The 20,578-nt window shown below is 43.3% G+C and overlaps 2 protein-coding genes across 4 annotated transcripts in view; one reads left to right on the top strand and one right to left on the bottom strand.

Annotated features, from left to right (window-relative positions):
• The window catches only part of Sce (E3 ubiquitin-protein ligase Sce), an 85,923-nt gene that overhangs the window by 30,995 nt on the left and 34,350 nt on the right, over positions 1 to 20,578 (bottom strand). The gene's annotated exons all lie outside the window — the stretch shown is intronic.
• Positions 10,180 to 10,960, top strand: LOC139750145 (UPF0193 protein EVG1-like; the record flags this gene model as incomplete). The annotated part of the gene is made up of 1 exon (XM_071664472.1): positions 10,180 to 10,960. A coding segment is annotated over one exon (591 nt), but the record flags the coding sequence as incomplete, so codon positions are not given.

Genomic DNA, 20,578 nt, shown 5'->3' with positions numbered 1-20,578 from the left:
CACATGTATATACATACGTCCACACACGCAAATATACATACCTACACAGCTTTCCATGGTTTACCCCAGACGCTTCACATGCCTTGATTCAATCCACTGACAGCACGTCAACCCCGGTATACCACATCGCTCCAATTCACTCTATTCCTTGCCCTCCTTTCACCCTCCTGCATGTTCAGGCTCCGATCACACAAAATCTTTTTCACTCCATCTTTCCACCTCCAATTTGGTCTCCCTCTTCTCCTTGCTCCCTCCACCTCCGACACATATATCCTCTTGGTCAATCTTTCCTCACTCATCCTCTCCATGTGCCCAAACCACTTCAAAACACCCTCTTCTGCTCTCTCAACCACGCTCTTTTTATTTCCACACATCTCTCTTACCCTTACGTTACTCACTCGAATAAACCACCTCACACCACACATTGTCCTCAAACATCTCTATTTCCAGCACATCCATCCTCCTGCGCACAACTCTATCCATAGCCCACGCCTCGCAACCATACAACATTGTTGGAACCACTATTCCTTCAAACATACCCATTTTTGCTTTATTTATATTTCATTTTGCTTTGTCACTGTCTCCCGTGTTAGCGAATTAGCGCAAGGAAACAGGCGAAAGAATGGCCCAACCCGCCCACATACACATGTATATACATACATGTCCACACATGCACAATATACATACCTATACATCTCAATGTACACATATATATACACACACAGACATATACATATATACACATGTACATAATTCATAGTCTGCCTTTATTTGTTCCCATCACCACCTCGCCACACATGGAATAACAACCCCTTCCCCCTCATGTGTGCGAGGTAGCGCTAGGAAAGACACCAAAGGCCCCATTCGTTCACACTCAGTCTCTAGCTGTCATGTAATAATGCACCGAAACCACAGCTCCCTTTCCACATCCAGACCCCACACACTTTGCATGGTTTACCCCAGACGCTTCCCATGCCCTGGTTCAATCCATTGACAGCATGTCGACCCCGGTATACCACATCATTCCAATTCACTCTATTCCTTGCACGCCTTTCACCCTCCTGCATGTTCAGGCCCCGATCACTCAAAATCTTTTTCACTCCATCTTTCCACCTCCAATTTGGTCTCCCACTTCTCCTCGTTCCCTCCACCTCTGACACATATATCCTCTTGGTCAATCTTTCCCCACTCATTCTCTCCATGTGACCAAACCATTTCAAAACACCCTCTTCTGCTCTCTCAACCACACTCTTTTTATTTCCACACATCTCACTCACCCTTACATTACTTACTCAATCAAACCACCTCACACCACATATTGTCCTCAAACATCTCATTTCCAGCACATCCACCCTCCTGCACACAACTCTATCCATAGCCCACGCCTCGCAACCATACAACATTGCTGGAACGACTATTTCTTCAAACATACCCATTTTTGCTTTCTGAGATAATGTTCTCAACTTCCAAACATTCTTCAAGGCTCCCAGAATTTTTGCCCCATCCCCCACCCTATGATTCACTTCCGCTTCCATGGTACCATCCGCTGCCAGATCCACTCCAAAATATCTAAAACACTTTCCTTCCTCCAGTTTTTCTCCATTCAAACAAACCTCCCAATTGACTTGACCCTCAACCCTACTGTACCTAATAACCTTGCTCTTATTCGCATTTACTCTTAACTTTCTTCTTTCACATACTTTACCAAACTCAGTCACCAGCTTCTGCAATTTCTTACATGAATCAGCCACCAGCACTGTATCATCTGCGAACAACATCTGACTCACTTCCCAAGCTCTCTCATCCCCAACAGACTTCATACTTGCCCCTCTTTCCAAAACTCTTGCATTCACCTCCCTAACAACCCCATCCATAAACAAATTAAACAACCATGGAGACATCACACACCCCTGCCGCAAACCTACATTCACTGAGAACCAATTACTTTCCTCTCTTCCTACACGTACACATGCCTTACATCCTCGATAAAAACTTTTCACTGCTTCTAATAACTTGCCTCCCACACCATATATTCTTAAAACCTTCCACAAAGCATCTCTATCAACTCTATCATATTCCTTCTCCAGATCCATAAATGCTACATACAAATATATTTGTTTTTCTAAGTATTTCTCACATACATTCTTCAAAGCAAACACCTGATCCACACATCCTCTACCACTTCTGAAACCACATTGCTCTTCCCCAATCTGATGTTCTGTACACGCCTTCACCCTCTCAATCAATACCCTCCCATATAATTTACCAGGAATACTCAACAAACTTGTACCTCTGTAATTTGAGCACTCACTCTTATCCCCTTTGCCTTTGTACAATGGCACTATGCAAGCATTCCGCCAATCCTCAGGCACCTCACCATGAATCATACATACATTAAATAACCTTTCCAACCAGTCAACAATACAGTCACCCCCTTTTTTAATAAATTCCACTGCAATACCATCCAAACCTGCTGCTTTGCCGGCTTTCATCTGACACCCTATATCTGCCACTCTATCATCAAACACATTCAACAAACCTTCAAAATACTCACTCCATCTCCTTCTCACATCACCACTACTTGTTATCACCTCCCCATTAGCCCCCTTCACTGAAGTTCCCATTTGCTCCCCTGTCTTACACACTTTATTTACCTCCTTCCAAAACATCTTTTTATTCTCCCTGAAATTTAATAATACTCTCTCACCCCAACTCTCATTTGCCCTCTTTTTCACCTCTTGCACCTTTCTCTTGACCTCCTGCCTCTTTGTTTTATACCTCTCCCACTCATTTGCATTTTTTCTCTGCAAAAATCGTTCAAATGCCTCTCTTCTCTTTCACTAACAATCTTACTTCTTCATCCCACCACTCACTACCTCTTCTAATCAACCCACCTCCCACACTTCTCATGCCACAAGCATCTTTTGCGCAAGCCATCACTGCTTCCCTAAATACATCCCATTCCTCCCCCACTCCCCTTACCTCCTTTGTTCTCACCTTTTTCCATTCTGTACTCAGTCTCTCCTGGTACTTCCTCACACAAGTCTCCTTCCCAAGCTCACTTACTCTCACCACTCTCTTCACCCCAACATTCTCTCTTCTTTTCTGAAAACCCCCACAAATCTTCACCTTCCCCTCCACAAGATAATGATCAGACATCCCTCCAGTTGCACCTCTCAGCACATTAACATCCAAAAGTCTCTCTTTCGTGCGTCTATCAATTAACACGTAATCCAATAACGCTCTCTGGCCATCTCTCCTACTTACATACGTATACTTATGTATATCTCGCTTTTTAAATCAGGTATTCCCAATCACCAGTCCTTTTTCAGCACATAAATCTACAAGCTCTTCACCATTTCCATTTACAACACTGAACACTCCATGTATACCAATTATTCCCTCAACTGCCACATTACTCACCTTTGCATTCAAATCACCCATCACTATAACCCGGTCTTGTGCATCAAAACCACAAAGACACTCATTCAGCTACTCCCAAAACACTTGCCTCTCATGATCTTTCTTCTCATGCCCAGGTGCATATGCACCAATAATCACCCATCTCTCTCCATCAACTTTCAGTTTTACCCATATCAATCTAGAATTTACTTTCTTACACTCTATCAAATACTCCCACAACTCCTGATTCAGGAGTAGTGCTACTCCTTCCCTTGCTCTTGTCCTCTCTCTAACCCCTGACTTTACTCCCAAGACTTTCCCAAACGACTCTTCCCCTTTACCCTTGAGCTTCGTTTCACTCAGAGCCAAAACATCCAGGTTCCTTTCCTCAAACATACTACCTATCTCTCCTTTTTTCTCATCTTCGTTACATCCACACACATTTAGACACCCCAATCTGAGCCTTTGAGGAGGATGAGCACTCCTCGCGTGACTCCTTCTTCTGTTTCCCTGTTTAGAAAGTTAAAATACAAGGAGGGGAGGGTTTCTGGCCCCCCGCTCCCGTCCCCTTTAGTCGCCTTCTACGACATGTGAGGAATGCGTAGGAAGTATTCTTTCTCCCCTATCACCATATATATATATATATATATATATATATATATATATATATATATATATATATATATATATATATATATATATATATATTTTTATTTTTTTTTTTATACTTTGTCGCTGTCTCGCGCGTTTGCGAGGTAGCGCAAGGAAACAGACGAAAGAAATGGCCCAACCCCCCCATACACATGTATATACATACGTCCACACACGCAAATATACATACCTACACAGCTTTCCATGGTTTACCCCAGACGCTTCATATGCCTTGATTCAATCCACTGACAGCACGTCAACCCCGGTATACATCGCTCCAATTCACTCTATTCCTTGCCCTCCTTTCACCCTCCTGCATGTTCAGGCCCCGATCACACAAAATCTTTTTCACTCCATCTTTCCACCTCCAATTTGGTCTCCCTCTTCTCCTCGTTCCCTCCACCTCCGACACATACATCCTCTTGGTCAATCTTTCCTCACTCATTCTCTCCATGTGCCCAAACCACTTCAAAACACCCTCTTCTGCTCTCTCAACCACGCTCTTTTTATTTCCACACATCTCTCTTACCCTTACGTTACTCACTCGATCAAACCACCTCACACCACACATTGTCCTCAAACATCTCATTTCCAGCACATCCATCCTCCTGCGCACAACTCTATCCATAGCCCACGCCTCGCAACCATACAACATTGTTGGAACCACTATTCCTTCAAACATACCCATTTTTGCTTTCCGAGATAATGTTCTTGACTTCCACACATTCTTCAAGGCCCCCAGAATTTTCGCCCCCTCCCCCACCCTATGATCCACTTCCGCTTCCATGGTTCCATCCACTGCCAGATCCACTCCCAGATATCTAACACTTCACTTCCTCCAGTTTTTCTCCATTCAAACTCACCTCCCAATTGACTTGACCCTCAACCCTACTGTACCTAATAACCTTGCTCTTATTCACATTTACTCTTAACTTTCTTCTTCCACACACTTTACCAAACTCATTTCTTCTTCCACACACTTTACCAAACTCAGTCACCAGCTTCTGCAGTTTCTCACATGAATCAGCCACCAGCGTTGTATCATCAGCGAACAACAACTGACTCACTTCCCAAGCTCTCTCATCCCCAACAGACTTCATACTTGCCACTCTTTCCAAAACTCTTGCATTTACCTCCCTAACAACCCCATCCATAAACAAATTAAACAACCATGGAGACATCACACACCCCTGCCGCAAACCTACATTCACTGAGAACCAATCACTTTCCTCTCTTCCTACACGTACACATGCCTTACATTTCGATAAAAACTTTTCACTGCTTCTAACAACTTTCCTCCCACACCATATATTCTTAATACCTTCCACAGAGCATCTCTATCAAGTCTTATCATATGCCTTCTCCAGATCCATAAATGCTACATACAAATCCATCTGCTTTTCTAAGTATTTCTCACATACATTCTTCAAAGCAAACACCTGATCCACACATACTCTACCACTTCTGAAACCACACTGCTCTTCCCCAATCTGATGCTCTGTACATGCCTTCAGCCTCTCAATCAATACCCTCCCATATAATTTACCAGGAATACTCAACAAACTTATACCTCTGTAATTTGAGCACTCACTCTTATCCCCTTTGCCTTTGTACAATGGCACTATGCACGCATTCCGCCAATCCTCAGGCACCTCACCATGAGTCATACATACATTAAATAACCTTACCAACCAGTCAACAACACAGTCACCCCCTTTTTTAATAAATTCCACTGCAATACCATCCAAACCTGCTGTCTTGCCGGCTTTCATCTTCCGCAAAGCTTTCACTACCTCTTCTCTGTTTACCAAATCATTTTCCCTAACCCTCTCACTTTGCACACCACCTCGACCAAAACACCCTATATCTGCCACTCTATCATCAAACACATTCAACAAACCTTCAAAATACTCACTCCATCTCCTTCTCACATCACCACTACTTGTTATCACCTCCCCATTTGCGCCCTTCACTGAAGTTCCCATTTGCTCCCTTGTCTTACGCACTTTATTTACCTCCTTCCAGAACATCTTTTTATTCTCCCTAAAATTTAATGATACTCTCTCACCCCAACTCTCATTTGCCCTTTTTTTCACCTCTTGCACCTTTCTCTTGACCTCCTGTCTCTTTCTTTTATACATCTCCCACTCAATTCCATTTTTTCCCTGCAAAAATCGTCCAAATGCCTCTCTCTTCTCTTTCACTAATACTCTTACTTCTTCATCCCACCACTCACTACCCTTTCTAATCAACCCACCTCCCACTCTTCTCATGCCACAAGCATCTTTTGCGCAATCCATCACTGATTCCCTAAATACATCCCATTCCTCCCCCACTCCCCTTATTTCCATTGTTCTCACCTTTTTCCATTCTATACTCAGTCTCTCCTGGTACTTCCTCACACAGGTCTCCTTCCTAAGTTCACTTACTCTCACCACCCTCTTCACCCCAACATTCACTCTTCTTTTCTGAAAACCCATACAAATCTTCACCTTAGCCTCCACAAGATAATGATCAGACATCCCTCCAGTTGCACCTCTCAGCACATTAACATCCAAAAGTCTCTCTTTCGCACGCCTGTCAATTAACACGTAATCCAATAACGCTCTCTGGCCATCTCTCCTACTTACATAAGTATACTTATGTATATCTCGCTTTTTAAACCAGGTATTCCCAATCATCAGTCCTTTTTCAGGACATAAATCTACAAGCTCTTCACCATTTCCATTTACAACACTGAACACCCCATGTATACCAATTATTCCCTCAACTGCCACATTACTCACCTTTGCATTCAAATCACCTATCACTATAACCCCGTCTCGTGCATCAAAACCACTAACACACTCATTCAGCTGCTCCCAAAACACTTGCCTCTCATGATCTTTCTTCTCATGCCCAGGTGCATATGCACCAATAATCACCCACCTCTCTCCCCCCGGGGGGGGGGGGGGGGGGGGGGGGGGGGGGGGGGTGGGGGGGGGGGGGGGGGGGGGGGGGGAAAGGGGGGGGGGGGGGGGGGGGGGGGGGGGGGGGGGGGGAAAACAAAAAACAAAAAAATAAAGGGGGGGGGGAAAAAAAAAAAAGGGGGGGGGGGGGGGGGAAAAAAAAAAAAAAAAAAGGGGGTGTGGTTTAAAAAAAAAAATTTTGGGGGGTGGGTTTTAATATAGGATGGGTATTTTTTTGATTTTGGTAGGAGTATGATGATATTAGAAATATTAAAGGGGATTGATTGGAGTAGAGGAAAGGAGAGTGATAGAAGTTAAAATAGGGTAGAAATTTATGGAAATTTAAATAGATGAAAAGGTAAAGGTAGGAGGGATATGATTTAATTTTATAAGGAAGGGAAATTTATTAGTAATGAGAGAAGGGGTGGATATGAGGGTATGAATTATATATGGGTAAAAATAGAGGGTAAGATTTGTTAAGAAAAAAGGTAAAGAGAGGGGAAAATTTGTTTAGTATTATTTTTTGTGGGAGAAAAAAGCGAACATACCATATATAGCTTTATATAATACTCAATAGACGTATTATAGTGAATAAAGATCACCAAATTTATAAAAATATATAATATACATATACACATACACACATACACATAAATACCACATAAACTCACCCCCCCCCCCAACCCACCACACCCTCAGCCCCTCTGACCGCCCCCCAAACTAACACTAAACATCTAGCTTAGAAAGCCATGAAACAATGAATGTCACCTAAAGGTTCCACCACTGGCTCTGGAACACCGGAACAGTTAAATCTATATTCCCCAAATCTATTATCCCTGGATAGGAATATAGAATACTTCCCACTAATTCCCTGCGTGACGTAGAAGGCGACTAACAGGGGAGGGAGCGGGGGCTGGCATACCTCCCCTCTCGATTTTTTTTTTTGATTTTCCACAAGAAGGAACAGAGAACGAGGCCAGGTGAGATATTATTCCCTCAGAGGCCCATCCTCTGATTCTAACGCTAACCATGCTCAACAGCGTGGGGGGGGGAAAAGGCGACTAGTATGAAAAAAAAAAAAAAAAAAAAAAAAAAAAAAATTTACACAAACACAATCGCAGCTTCAATCAATTTAAACCACGGTATCATCCGTCTTTCAAAATATATATATATATATATATATATATAAAATTTATATAGAAATATAAAAAAATTTTTTTTTTTTTTGCTTGTGTCGCAGTCTCACCGCGTTTTGCGAAGGTAGTGCAAGAAACAGACGAAATAAATGCCCAACCCACCCCCATACACATACCTTGATTCAATCCACTGACAGCACGTCAACCCCGGTATACCACTCTATTCTTTGCCCTCCTTTCACCCTCCTGCATGTTCAGGCCCCGATCACACAAAATCTATTTCACTCCATCTTTCCACCTCCAATTTGGTCTCCCTCTTCTCCTCGTTCCCTCCACCTCCGACACATATATCCTCTTGGTCAATCTTTCCTCACTCATTCTCTCCATGTGACCAAACCATTTCAAAACACCCTCTTCTGCTCTCTCAACCACGCTTTTTTAATTTCCACACATCTCTCTTACCCTTACGTTACTTACTCGATCAAACCACCTCACACCACACATTGTCCTCAAACATCTCATTTCCAGCACACCCATCCTCCTGCGCACAACTCTATCCATAGTCCACGCCACGCAACCATACAACATTGTTGGAACCACTATTCCTTCAAACATACCCATTTTTGCTTTCCGAGATAATGTTCTCGACTTCCACACATTCTTCAAGGCTCCCAGAATTTTCGCCCCCTCCCCCACCCTACGATCCACTTCCGCTTCCATGGTTCCATCCGCTGCCAGATCCACTCCCAGATATCTAAAACACTTCACTTCCTCCAGTTTTTCTCCATTCAAACTCACCTCCCAATTGAATTGACCCTCAACCCTACTGTACCTAATAACCTTGCTCTTATTCACATTTACTCTTAACTTTCTTCTTTCACACACTTTACCAAACTCAGTCACCAGCTTCTGCAGTTTCTCACATGAATCAGCCACCAGCGCTGTATCATCAGCGAACAACAACTGACTCACTTCCCAAGCTCTCTCATCCCCAACAGACTTCATACTTGCCCCTCTTCCCAAAACTCTTGCATTCACCTTCCTATCATTAAATTTTAGGGAGAATAAAAAGATGTTCTGGAAGGAGGTAAATAAAGTGCGTAAGACAAGGGAGCAAATGGGAACTTCAGTGAAGGGCGCAAATGGGGAGGTGATAACAAGTAGTGGAGATGTGAGAAGGAGATGGAGTGAGTATTTTGAAGGTTTGTTGAATGTGTTTGATGATAAAGTGGCAGATATAGGGTGTTTTGGTCGAGGTGGTGTGCAAAGTGCGAGGGTTAGGGAAAATGAGTTGGTAAACAGAAAAGAGGTAGTAAAAGCTTTGCGGAAGATGAAAGCCAGCAAGGCAGCAGGTTTGGATGGTATTGCAGTGGAATTTATTAAAAAAGGGGGTGACTGTATTGTTGACTGGTTGGTAAGGTTATTTAATGTATGTATGACTCATGGTGAGGTGCCTGAGGATTGGCGGAATGCGTGCATAGTGCCATTGTACAAAGGCAAAGGGGATAAGAGTGAGTGCTCAAATTACAGAGGTATAAGTTTGTTGAGTATTCCTGGCAAATTATATGGGAGGGTATTGATTGAGAGGGTGAAGGCATGTACAGAGCATCAGATTGGGGAAGAGCAGTGTGGTTTCAGAAGTGGTAGAGGATGTGTGGATCAGGTGTTTGCTTTGAAGAATGTATGTGAGAAATACTAAGAAAAGGAAATGGATTTGTATGTAGCATTTATGGATCTGGAGAAGGCATATGATAGAGTTGATAGAGATGCTCTGTGGAAGGTATTAAGAATATATGGTGTGGGAGGCAAGTTGTTAGAAGCAGTGAAAAGTTTTTATCGAGGATGTAAGGCATGTGTACGGGTAGGAAGAGAGGAAAGTGATTGGTTCTCAGTGAATGTATGTTTGCGGCAGGGGTGTGTGATGTCTCCATATATATATATATATATATATATATATATATATATATATATATATATATATATATATATATATATGGAATGATTAATTCCTTCATCAGGAATAATTGCGGACATACATTTTTTTTTCGCCTGAGCTTCTGCAGGAGGCAGCGGTCAACTTGCAACACCAGCGATACATAGAGAGGTGGGTGGGGAGCGGCAGCTCCTTGCCTCACCACAGGGCCTTGGCGGCCCCCAGCCAGACCACTCCTCGTCATGCCAGACCATCCTCTACCATAAGCACGCCACGGCCGCATATCCAAACTAAGCGCTCCCATCAAGCTATCAAGTTGATGAAAGTGTATGAGCCCAATACGCATTATGTTCCCCCACCTCCCAGGTATGGTCCTGGGTCTAAGGAAAGGTGCCAGGAACTGATTGCATTTGGAAAGGAGGGCGTCAACAAGCATCCTATGCCTGAAACGAGGGTCCAGGATCAGGGTGATCACCCCGAGACTGATCGTTTCACTGAGTTGGTTAACGAGATGGAGGAAAGAGTGCAGTGGCTGAAAGCCATGGAAGCAGTAGGTGCTGGGGACATGTACCACAACCTCATAGCCACGCAACTTGATCTGAAGCTCCGAGATCTGGAACTCATTGACCAAAAGCGTGCCAGGGACCTCACAAGGGCAATGAAACAAATGGTGGTAGTTCCCAATATTCAAGATGCATGAAAAAGCTAGGTTGTAGCTATGCCTCCCTGCGTTGTCGCTACCCTTGCTTTGTTTTGAAGGTTCACCCGCCAGTTAGACCTCTTCCCTGACAAACTGTCTGACCTACAAGGCACCGTGCTTAAGGTGTCAACGTTCCACTTTGCACCGTGTAACTTCTTCCACCGGGCAGAGAATGGCACGGTGCTGCTCCGCTACGGTATGGAAATTGAAGTTGTCAAGACAGTCGCTCGAGTCCTCAACTTTACTCTTACGTTTATGGAGCCACCTAATGGAGAGAACTGGGGTGAGGAGTTAGAAAACGGATCTTGGTATGGATTGATAGGTCAGCTACAGAGGCACGAAGCTGACATTGGACTTGCCAACTGGTTTGTCTCTTGGCGCTATTTGCAGGTGGTGGACATGACTGCTCCTTACAGAACGGAGGAAGTCTAGTGAACAAGCATTTGCTGAAGCAGGATTTGGCCAGCAGGAGAAGAACCATCATAATGGAGAATGCTGCAATTAAGTGTGTGATGCTACTACGTTTGTGAATCGGGAACCATTGCAACACAAACCCCGCCAGGTGGTAGAGTTTCCCGCAGTGTATCGAGACAGACTTCCCCAGAACTTTTTTAAAGGGGAAGTAAATGTTTATAGTTGTGTTACTGGAGTGATAGTTTTCATACATGGTGTTGTGACAAGAAAATAGTGAAAATTGGAGAAAAATGTAGCTTAGACATTGAAGCTTATTGATACAGTGGTTAAATTGATGAGAACTGCTGTTGACGTTTGTGTGGATGGGTTGTGCATTTCCTTTTTCCATAGCCAGAGGTTGAACCATTGTGTGACATTCAGTTTTTCGTTCATTTCAAGCTAGAAGTTTCAGTTTTCTGAATTGTTTCTTACATTTTTCATATGTATGTATATGTATGTGTGTGTGTGTGTATATGTGTGTATGTATGTGTATGTGTGTGTATGTGTATATGTATATATATATGTATACTATCCCTGGGGATAGGGGTGAAAGAATACTTCCCACGTATTCCTCGCGTGTCGTAGAAAGCGACTAGAGGGGACGGGAGCGGGGGGCCAGAAATCCTCCCCTCCTTGTATTAACTTTCTAAAATGGGAAACAGAAGAAGGAGTCACGCGGGGAGTGCTCATCCTCCTCGAAGGCTCAGAGTGGGGTGCCTAAATGTGTGTGGATGTAACCAAGATGTGAAAAAAGGAGAGATAGGTAGTATGTTTGAGGAAAGGAACCTGGATGTTTTGGCTCTGAGTGAAACAAAGCTCAAGGGTAAAGGGGAAGAGTGGTTTGGGAATGTCTGGGGAGTAAAGTCAGGGGTTAGTGAGAGGACAAGAGCAAGGGAAGGAGTAGCAATACTCCTGAAACAGGAGTTGTGGGAGTATGTGATAGAGTGTAAGAAAGTAAATTCTCGGTTAATATGGGTAAAACTGAAAGTTGATGGAGAGAGGTGGGTGATTATTGGTGCATATGCACCTGGGCATGAGAAGAAAGATCATGAGAGGCAAGTGTTTTGGGAGCAGCTGAATGAGTGTGTTAGTGGTTTTGATGCACGAGACCGGGTTATAGTGATGGGTGATTTGAATGCAAAGGTGAGTAATGTGGCAGTTGAGGGAATAATTGGTATACATGGGGTGTTCAGTGTTGTAAATGGAAATGGTGAAGAGCTTGTAGATTTATGTGCTGAAAAAGGACTGATGATTGGGAATACCTGGTTTAAAAAGCGAGATATACATAAGTATACTTATGTAAGTAGGAGAGATGGCCAGAGAGCGCTATTGGATTACGTGTTAATTGACAGGCGTGCGAAAGAGAGACTTTTGGATGTTAATGTGCTGAGAGGTGCAACTGGAGGGATGTCTGATCATTATCTTGTGGAGGCTAAGGTGAAGATTTGTATGGGTTTTCAGAAAAGAAGAGTGAATGTTGGGGTGAAGAGGGTGGTGAGAGTAAGTGAGCTTGGGAAGGAGACCTGTGTGAGGAAGTACCAGGAGAGACTGAGTACAGAATGGAAAAAGGTGAGAACAATGGAAGTAAGGGGAGTGGGGGAGGAATGGGATGTATTTAGGGAATCAGTGATGGATTGCGCAAAAGATGCTTGTGGCATGAGAAGAGTGGGAGGTGGGTTGACTAGAAAGGGTAGTGAGTGGTGGGATGAAGAAGTAAGAGTACTAGTGAAAGAGAAGAGAGAGGCATTTGGACGATTTTTGCAGGGAAAAAATGCAATTGAGTGGGAGATGTATAAAAGAAAGAGGCAGGAGGTCAAGAGAAAGGTGCAAGAGGTGAAAAAAAGGGCAAATGAGAGTTGGGGTGAGAGAGTATCATTAAATTTTAGGGAGAATAAAAAGATGTTCTGGAAGGAGGTAAATAAAGTGCGTAAGACAAGGGAGCAAATGGGAACTTCAGTGAAGGGCGCAAATGGGGAGGTGATAACAAGTAGTGGTGATGTGAGAAGGAGATGGAGTGAGTATTTTGAAGGTTTGTTGAATGTGTTTGATGATAGAGTGGCAGATATAGGGTGTTTTGGACGAGGTGGTGTGCAAAGTGAGAGGGTTAGGGAAAATGATTTGGTAAACAGAGAAGAGGTAGTGAAAGCTTTGCGGAAGATGAAAGCTGGCAAGGCAGCAGGTTTGGATGGTATTGCAGTGGAATTTATTAAAAAAGGGGGTGACTATATTGTTGACTGGTTGGTAAGGTTATTTAATGTATGTATGACTCATGGTGAGGTGCCTGAGGATTGGCGGAATGCGTGCATAGTGCCATTGTACAAAGGCAAAGGGGATAAGAGTGAGTGCTCAAATTACAGAGGTATAAGTTTGTTGAGTATTCCTGGTAAATTATATGGGAGGGTATTGATTGAGAGGGTGAAGGCATGTACAGAGCATCAGATTGGGGAAGAGCAGTGTGGTTTCAGAAGTGGTAGAGGATGTGTGGACCAGGTGTTTGCTTTGAAGAATGTATGTGAGAAATACTTAGAAAAGCAAATGGATTTGTATGTAGCATTTATGGATCTGGAGAAGGCATATGATAGAGTTGATAGAGATGCTCTGTGGAAGGTATTAAGAATATATGGTGTGGGAGGAAAGTTGTTAGAAGCAGTGAAAAGTTTTTATCGAGGATGTAAGGCATGTGTACGTGTAGGAAGAGAGGAAAGTGATTGGTTCTCAGTGAATGTAGGTTTGCGGCAGGGGTGTGTGATGTCTCCATGGTTGTTTAATTTGTTTATGGATGGGGTTGTTAGGGAGGTGAATGCAAGAGTTTTGGAAAGAGGGGCAAGTATGAAGTCTGTTGGGGATGAGAGAGCTTGGGAAGTGAGTCAGTTGTTGTTCGCTGATGATACAGCGCTGGTGGCTGATTCATGTGAGAAACTGCAGAAGCTGGTGACTGAGTTTGGTAAAGTGTGTGGAAGAAGAAAGTTAAGAGTAAATGTGAATAAGAGCAAGGTTATCAGGTACAGTAGGGTTGAGGGTCAAGTCAATTGGGAGGTGAGTTTGAATGGAGAAAAACTGGAGGAAGTGAAGTGTTTTAGATATCTGGGAGTGGATCTGGCAGCGGATGGAACCATGGAAGCGGAAGTGGATCATAGGGTGGGGAGGGGGCGAAAATTCTGGGGCCTTGAAGAATGTGTGGAAGTCGAGAACATTATCTCGGAAAGCAAAAATGGGTATGTTTGAAGGAATAGTGGTTCCAACAATGTTGTATGGTTGTGAGGCGTGGGCTATGGATAGAGTTGTGCGCAGGAGGATGGATGTGCTGGAAATGAGATGTTTGAGGACAATGTGTGGTATGAGGTGGTTTGATCGAGTGAGTAACGTAAGGGTAAGAGAGATGTGTGGAAATAAAAGAGCGTGGTTGAGAGAGCAGAAGAGGGTGTTTTGAAGTGGTTTGGGCACATGGAGAGAATGAGTGAGGAAAGATTGACCAAGAGGATATATGTGTCGGAGGTGGAGGGAGCGAGGAGAAGAGGGAGACCAAATTGGAGGTGGAAAGATGGAGTGAAAAAGATTTTGTGTGATCGGGGCCTGAACATGCAGGAGGGTGAAAGGAGGGCAAGGAATAGAGTGAATTGGAGCGATGTGGTATACCGGGGTTGACGTGCTGTCATTGGAGTGAATCAAGGCATGTGAAGCGTCTGGGGTAAACCATGGAAAGCTGTGTAGGTTTGTATATTTGCGTGTGTGGACGTATGTATATACATGTGTATGGGGGGGGTTTGGGCCATTTCTTTCGTCTGTTTCCTTGCGCTACCTCGCAAACGCGGGAGACAGCGACAAAGTATAAAAAAAAAAAATATATATATATATATATATATATATATATATATATATATATATATATATATATATAAAGTATAAAAAAAAAAAAAATACATATATTTTTTTGCTTTGTCGCTATCTCCCGCGTTTGCGAGGTACCGCAAGGAAACAGATGAAAGAAATGGCCCAACCCACCCCCATACACATGTATATACATACACGTCTACACACGCAAATATACATACCTACACAGCTTTCCATGGTTTACCCCAGACGCTTCACATGCCCTGATTCAATCCACTGACAGCACGTCAACCCCGGTATACCACATCGATCCAATTCACTCTATTCCTTGCCCTCCTTTCACCCTCCTGCATGTTCAGGCCCCGATCACACAAAATCTTTTTCACTCCATCTTTCCACCTCCAATTTGGTCTCCCACTTCTCCTTGTTCCCTCCACCTCCGACACATATATCCCCTTGGTCAATCTTTCCTCACTCATTCTCTCCATGTGCCCAAACCATTTCAAAACACCCTCTTCTGCTCTCTCAACCACGCTCTTTTTATTTCCACAAAACTCTCTTACTCTTACGTTACTTACTCGATCAAACCACCTCACACCACACATTGTCCTCAAACATCTCATTTCCAGCACATCCACCCTCCTGCGCACAACTCTATCCATAGCCCACGCCTCGCAAACATACAACATTGTTGGAACCACTATTCCTTCAAACATACCCATTTTTGCTTTCCGAGATAATGTTCTCGACTTCCACACATTCTTCAAGGCTCCCAGGATTTTCGCCCCCTCCCCCACCCAATGATCCACTTCCGCTTCCATGGTTCCATCCGCTGCCAGATCCACTCCCAGATATCTAAAACACTTTACTTCCTCCAGTTTTTCTCCATTCAAACTTACCTCCTAATTGACTTCACCCTCAACCCTACTGTACCTAATAACCTTGCTCTTATTCACATTTACTCTTAACTTTCTTATTTCATACACTTTACCAAACTCAGTCACCAGCTTCTGCAGTTTCTCACATGAATCAGCCACCAGCGCTGTATCATCAGCGAACAACAACTGACTCACTTCCCAAGCTCTCTCATCCACAACAGACTTCATACTTGCCCCTCTTTCCAAAACTCTTGCATTCACCTCCCTAACAACCCCATCCATAAACAAATTAAACAACCATGGAGACATCACACACCCCTGCCGCAAACCTACATTCACTGAGAACCAATCACTTTCCTCTCTTCCTACACGTACACATGCCTTACATCCTCGATAAAAACTTTTCACTGCTTCTAACAACTTGCCTCCCACACCATATATTCTTAATACCTTCCACAGAGCATCTCTATCAACTCTATCATATGCCTTCTCCAGATCCATAAATGCTACATACAAATCCATTTGCTTTTCTAAGTATTTCTCACATACATTCTTCAAAGCAAACACCTGATCCACACATCCTCTACCACTTCTGAAACCACACTGCTCTTCCCCAATCTGATGCTCTGTACATGCCTTCACCCTCTCAATCAATATCCTCCCATATAATTTACCAGGAATACTCAACAAACTTATACCTCTGAAATTTGAGCACTGACTCTTATCCCCTTTGCCTTTGTAAAATGGCACTATGCACGCATTCCGCCAATCCTCAGGCACCTCACCATGAGTCATACATACATTAAATAACCTTACCAACCAGTCAATAATACAGTCACCCCCTTTTTTAATAAATTCCACTGCAATACCATCCAAACCTGCTGCCTTGCCAGCTTTCATCTTCCGCAAAGCTTTTACTACCTCTTCTCTGTTTACCAAATCATTTTCCCTAACCCTCTCACTTTGCACACCACCTCGACCAAAACACCCTATATCTGCCACTCTATCATCAAACACATTCAACAAACCTTCAAAATACTCACTCCATCTCCTTCTCACATCATCACTACTTATTATCACCTCCCCATTTGCACCCTTCACTGAAGTTCCTATTTGCTCCCTTGTCTTACGCACTTTATTTACCTCCTTCCAAAACATCTTTTTATTCTCCCTAAAATTCAATGATACTCTCTCACCTCAACTCTCATTTGCCCTCTTTTTCACCTCTTGCAACTTTCTCTTGACCTCCTGTCTCTTTCTTTTATACATCTCCCACTCAATTGCATTTTTTCCCTGCAAAAATCATCCAAATGCCTCTCTCTTCTCTTTCACTAATAATCTTACTTCTTCATCCCACCACTCAATACCCTTTCTAATCAACCCACCTCCCACTCTTCTCATGCCACAAGCATCTTTTGCACAATCCATCACTGATTCCCTAAATACATCCCATTCCTCCCCCACTCCCCTTACTTCCATTCTTCTCACCTTTTTCCATTCTGTACTCAGTCTCTCCTGGTACTTCCTCACACAAGTCTCCTTCCCAAGCTCACTTACTCTCACCACCCTCTTCACCTCAACATTCACTCTTCTTTTCTGAAAACCCATACAAATCTTCACCTTAGCCTCCACAAGATAATGATCAGACATCCCTCCAGTTACACCTCTCAGCACATTAACATCCAAAAGTCTCTCTTTTGCGCGCCTGTCAATTAACACATAATCCAATAGCGCTCTCTGGCCATCTCTCCTACTTACATACGTATACTTATGTATATCTCGCTTTTTAAACCAGGTATTTCCAATCACCAGTCCTTTTTCAGCACATAAATCTACAAGCTCTTCACCATTTCCATTTACAACACTGAACACCCCATGTATACCAATTATTCCCTCAACTGCCACATTACTCACCTTTGCATTCAAATCACCCATCACTATAACCCGGTCTCGTGCATCAAAACCACTAACACACTCATTCAGCTGCTCCCAAAACACTTGCCTCTCATGATCTTTCTTCTCATGCCCAGGTGCATATGCACCAATAATCACCCATCTCTCTCCATCAACTTTCAGTTTTACCCATATTAATCAAGAATTTACTTTCTTACATTCAATCACATACTCCCACAACTCCTGTTTCAGGAGTACTGCTACTCCTTCCCTTGCTCTTGTCCTCTCACTAACCCCTGACTTTACTCCCAAGACATTCCCAAACCACTCTTCCCCTTTACCCTTGAGCTTCGTTTCACTCAGAGCCAAAATATCCAGGTTTCTTTCCTCAAACATACTACCTATCTCTCCTTTTTTCACATCTTGGTTACATCCACACACATTTAGACACCCCAGTCTGAGTCTTCGAGGAGGATGAGCACTCCCCGCGTGACTCCTTCTTCTGTTTCACATTTTAGAAAGTTAAAAAAAAAAATACAAGGAGGGGAGGATTTCTGGCCACCCGCTCCCGTCCCCTCTAGTCTATATATATATATATATATATATATATATATATATATATATATATATATATATATATATAAGGTGAAGATTTGTATGGGTTTTCAGAAAAAAAGAGTGAATGTTGGGGTGAAGAGGGTGGTGAGAGTAAGTGAGCTTGGGAAGGAGACTTGTGTGAGGAAGTACCAGGAGAGACTGAGTACAGAATGGAAAAAGGTGAGAACAATGGAAGTAAGGGGAGTGGGGGAGGAATGGGATGTATTTAGGGAATCAGTGATGGATTGCACAAAAGATGCTTGTGGCATGAGAAGAGTGGGAGGTGGGTTGATTAGAAAGGGTAGTGAGTGGTGGGATGAAGAAGTAAGAGTATTAGTGAAAGAGAAGAGAGAGGCATTTGGACGATTTTTGCAGGGAAAAAATGCAGTTGAGTGGGAGACGTATAAAAGAAAGAGACAGGAGGTCAAGAGAAAGGTGTAAGAGGTGAAAAAAAGGGCAAATGAGAGTTGGGGTGAGAGAGTATCATTAAATTTTAGGGAGAATAAAAAGATGTTCTGGAAGGAGGTAAATAAAGTGCGTAAGACAAGGGAGCAAATGGGAACTTCAGTGAAGGGCGCAAATGGGAGGTGATCACAAGTAGTGGTGATGTGAGAAGGAGATGGAGTGAGTATTTTGAAGGTTTGTTGAATGTGTTTGATGATAGAGTGGCAGATATAGGGTGTTTTGGTCGAGGTGGTGTGCAAAGTGAGAGGGTTAGGGAAAATGATTTGGTAAACAGAGAAGAGGTAGTAAAAGCTTTGCGGAAGATGAAAGCTGGCAAGGCAGCAGGTTTGGATGGTATTGCAGTGGAATTTATTAAAAAAGGGGGTGACTGTATTGTTGACTGGTTGGTAAGGTTATTTAATGTATGTATGACTCACGGTGAGGTGCCTGAGGATTGGCGGAATGCATGCATAGTGCCATTGTACAAAGGCAAAGGGGATAAGAGTGAGTGCTCAAATTACAGAGGTATAAGTTTGTTGAATATTCCTGGTAAATTATATGGGAGGGTATTGATTGAGAGGGTGAAAGCATGTACAGAGCATCAGATTGGGTAAGAGCAGTGTGGTTTCAGAAGTGGTAGAGGTGTGTGGATCAGGTGTTTGCTTTGAAGAATGTATGTGAGAAATACTTAGAAAAGGAAATGGATTTGTATGTAGCATTTATGGATCTGGAGAAGGCATATGATAGAGTTGATAGAGATGCTCTGTGGAAGGTATTAAGAATATATGGTGTGGGAGGCAAGTTGTTAGAAGCAGTGAAAAGTTTTTATCGAGGATGTAAGGCATGTGTACGTGTAGGAAGAGAGGAAAGTGATTGGTTCTCAGTGAATGTAGGTTTGCGGCAGGGGTGTGTGATGTCTCCATGGTTGTTTAATTTGTTTATGGATGGGGTTGTTAGGGAGGTGAATGCAAGAGTTTTGGAAAGAGGGGCAAGTATGAAGTCTGTTGGGGATGAGAGAGCTTGGGAAGTGAGTCAGTTGTTGTTCGCTGATGATACAGCGCTGGTGGCTGATTCATGTGAGAAACTGCAGAAGCTGGTGACTGAGTTTGGTAAAGTGTGTGAAAGAAGAAAGTTAAGAGTAAATGTGAATAAGAGCAAGGTTATTAGGTACAGTAGGGTTGAGGGTCAAGTCAATTGGGAGGTGAGTTTGAATGGAGAAAAACTGGAGGAAGTGAAGTGTTTTAGATATCTGGGAGTGGATCTGTCAGCGGATGGAACCATGGAAGCGGAAGTGGATCATAGGGTGGGGGAGGGGGCGAAAATCCTGGGGGCCTTGAAGAATGTGTGGAAGTCGAGAACATTATCTCGGAAAGCAAAAATGGGTATGTTTGAAGGAATAGTGGTTCCAACAATGTTGTATGGTTGCGAGGCGTGGGCTATGGATAGAGTTGTGCGCAGGAGGATGGATGTGCTGGAAATGAGATGTTTGAGGACAATGTGTGGTGTGAGGTGGTTTGATCGAGTAAGTAACATAAGGGTAAGAGAGATGTGTGGAAATAAAAAGAGCGTGGTTGAGAGAGCAGAAGAGGGTGTTTTGAAATGGTTTGGGCACATGGAGAGAATGAGTGAGGAAAGGTTGACCAAGAGGATATATGTGTCGGAGGAGGATGGAACGAGGAGAAGAGGGAGACCAAATTGGAGGTGGGAAGATG

This window comes from Panulirus ornatus, chromosome 9 (assembly GCF_036320965.1).
Source record: "Panulirus ornatus isolate Po-2019 chromosome 9, ASM3632096v1, whole genome shotgun sequence".
Taxonomy (NCBI): Eukaryota; Metazoa; Arthropoda; class Malacostraca; order Decapoda; family Palinuridae; genus Panulirus; species Panulirus ornatus.
Note: the sequence above shows the minus strand (reverse complement) of the source record. Positions and strands in the feature narration are given on the sequence as shown.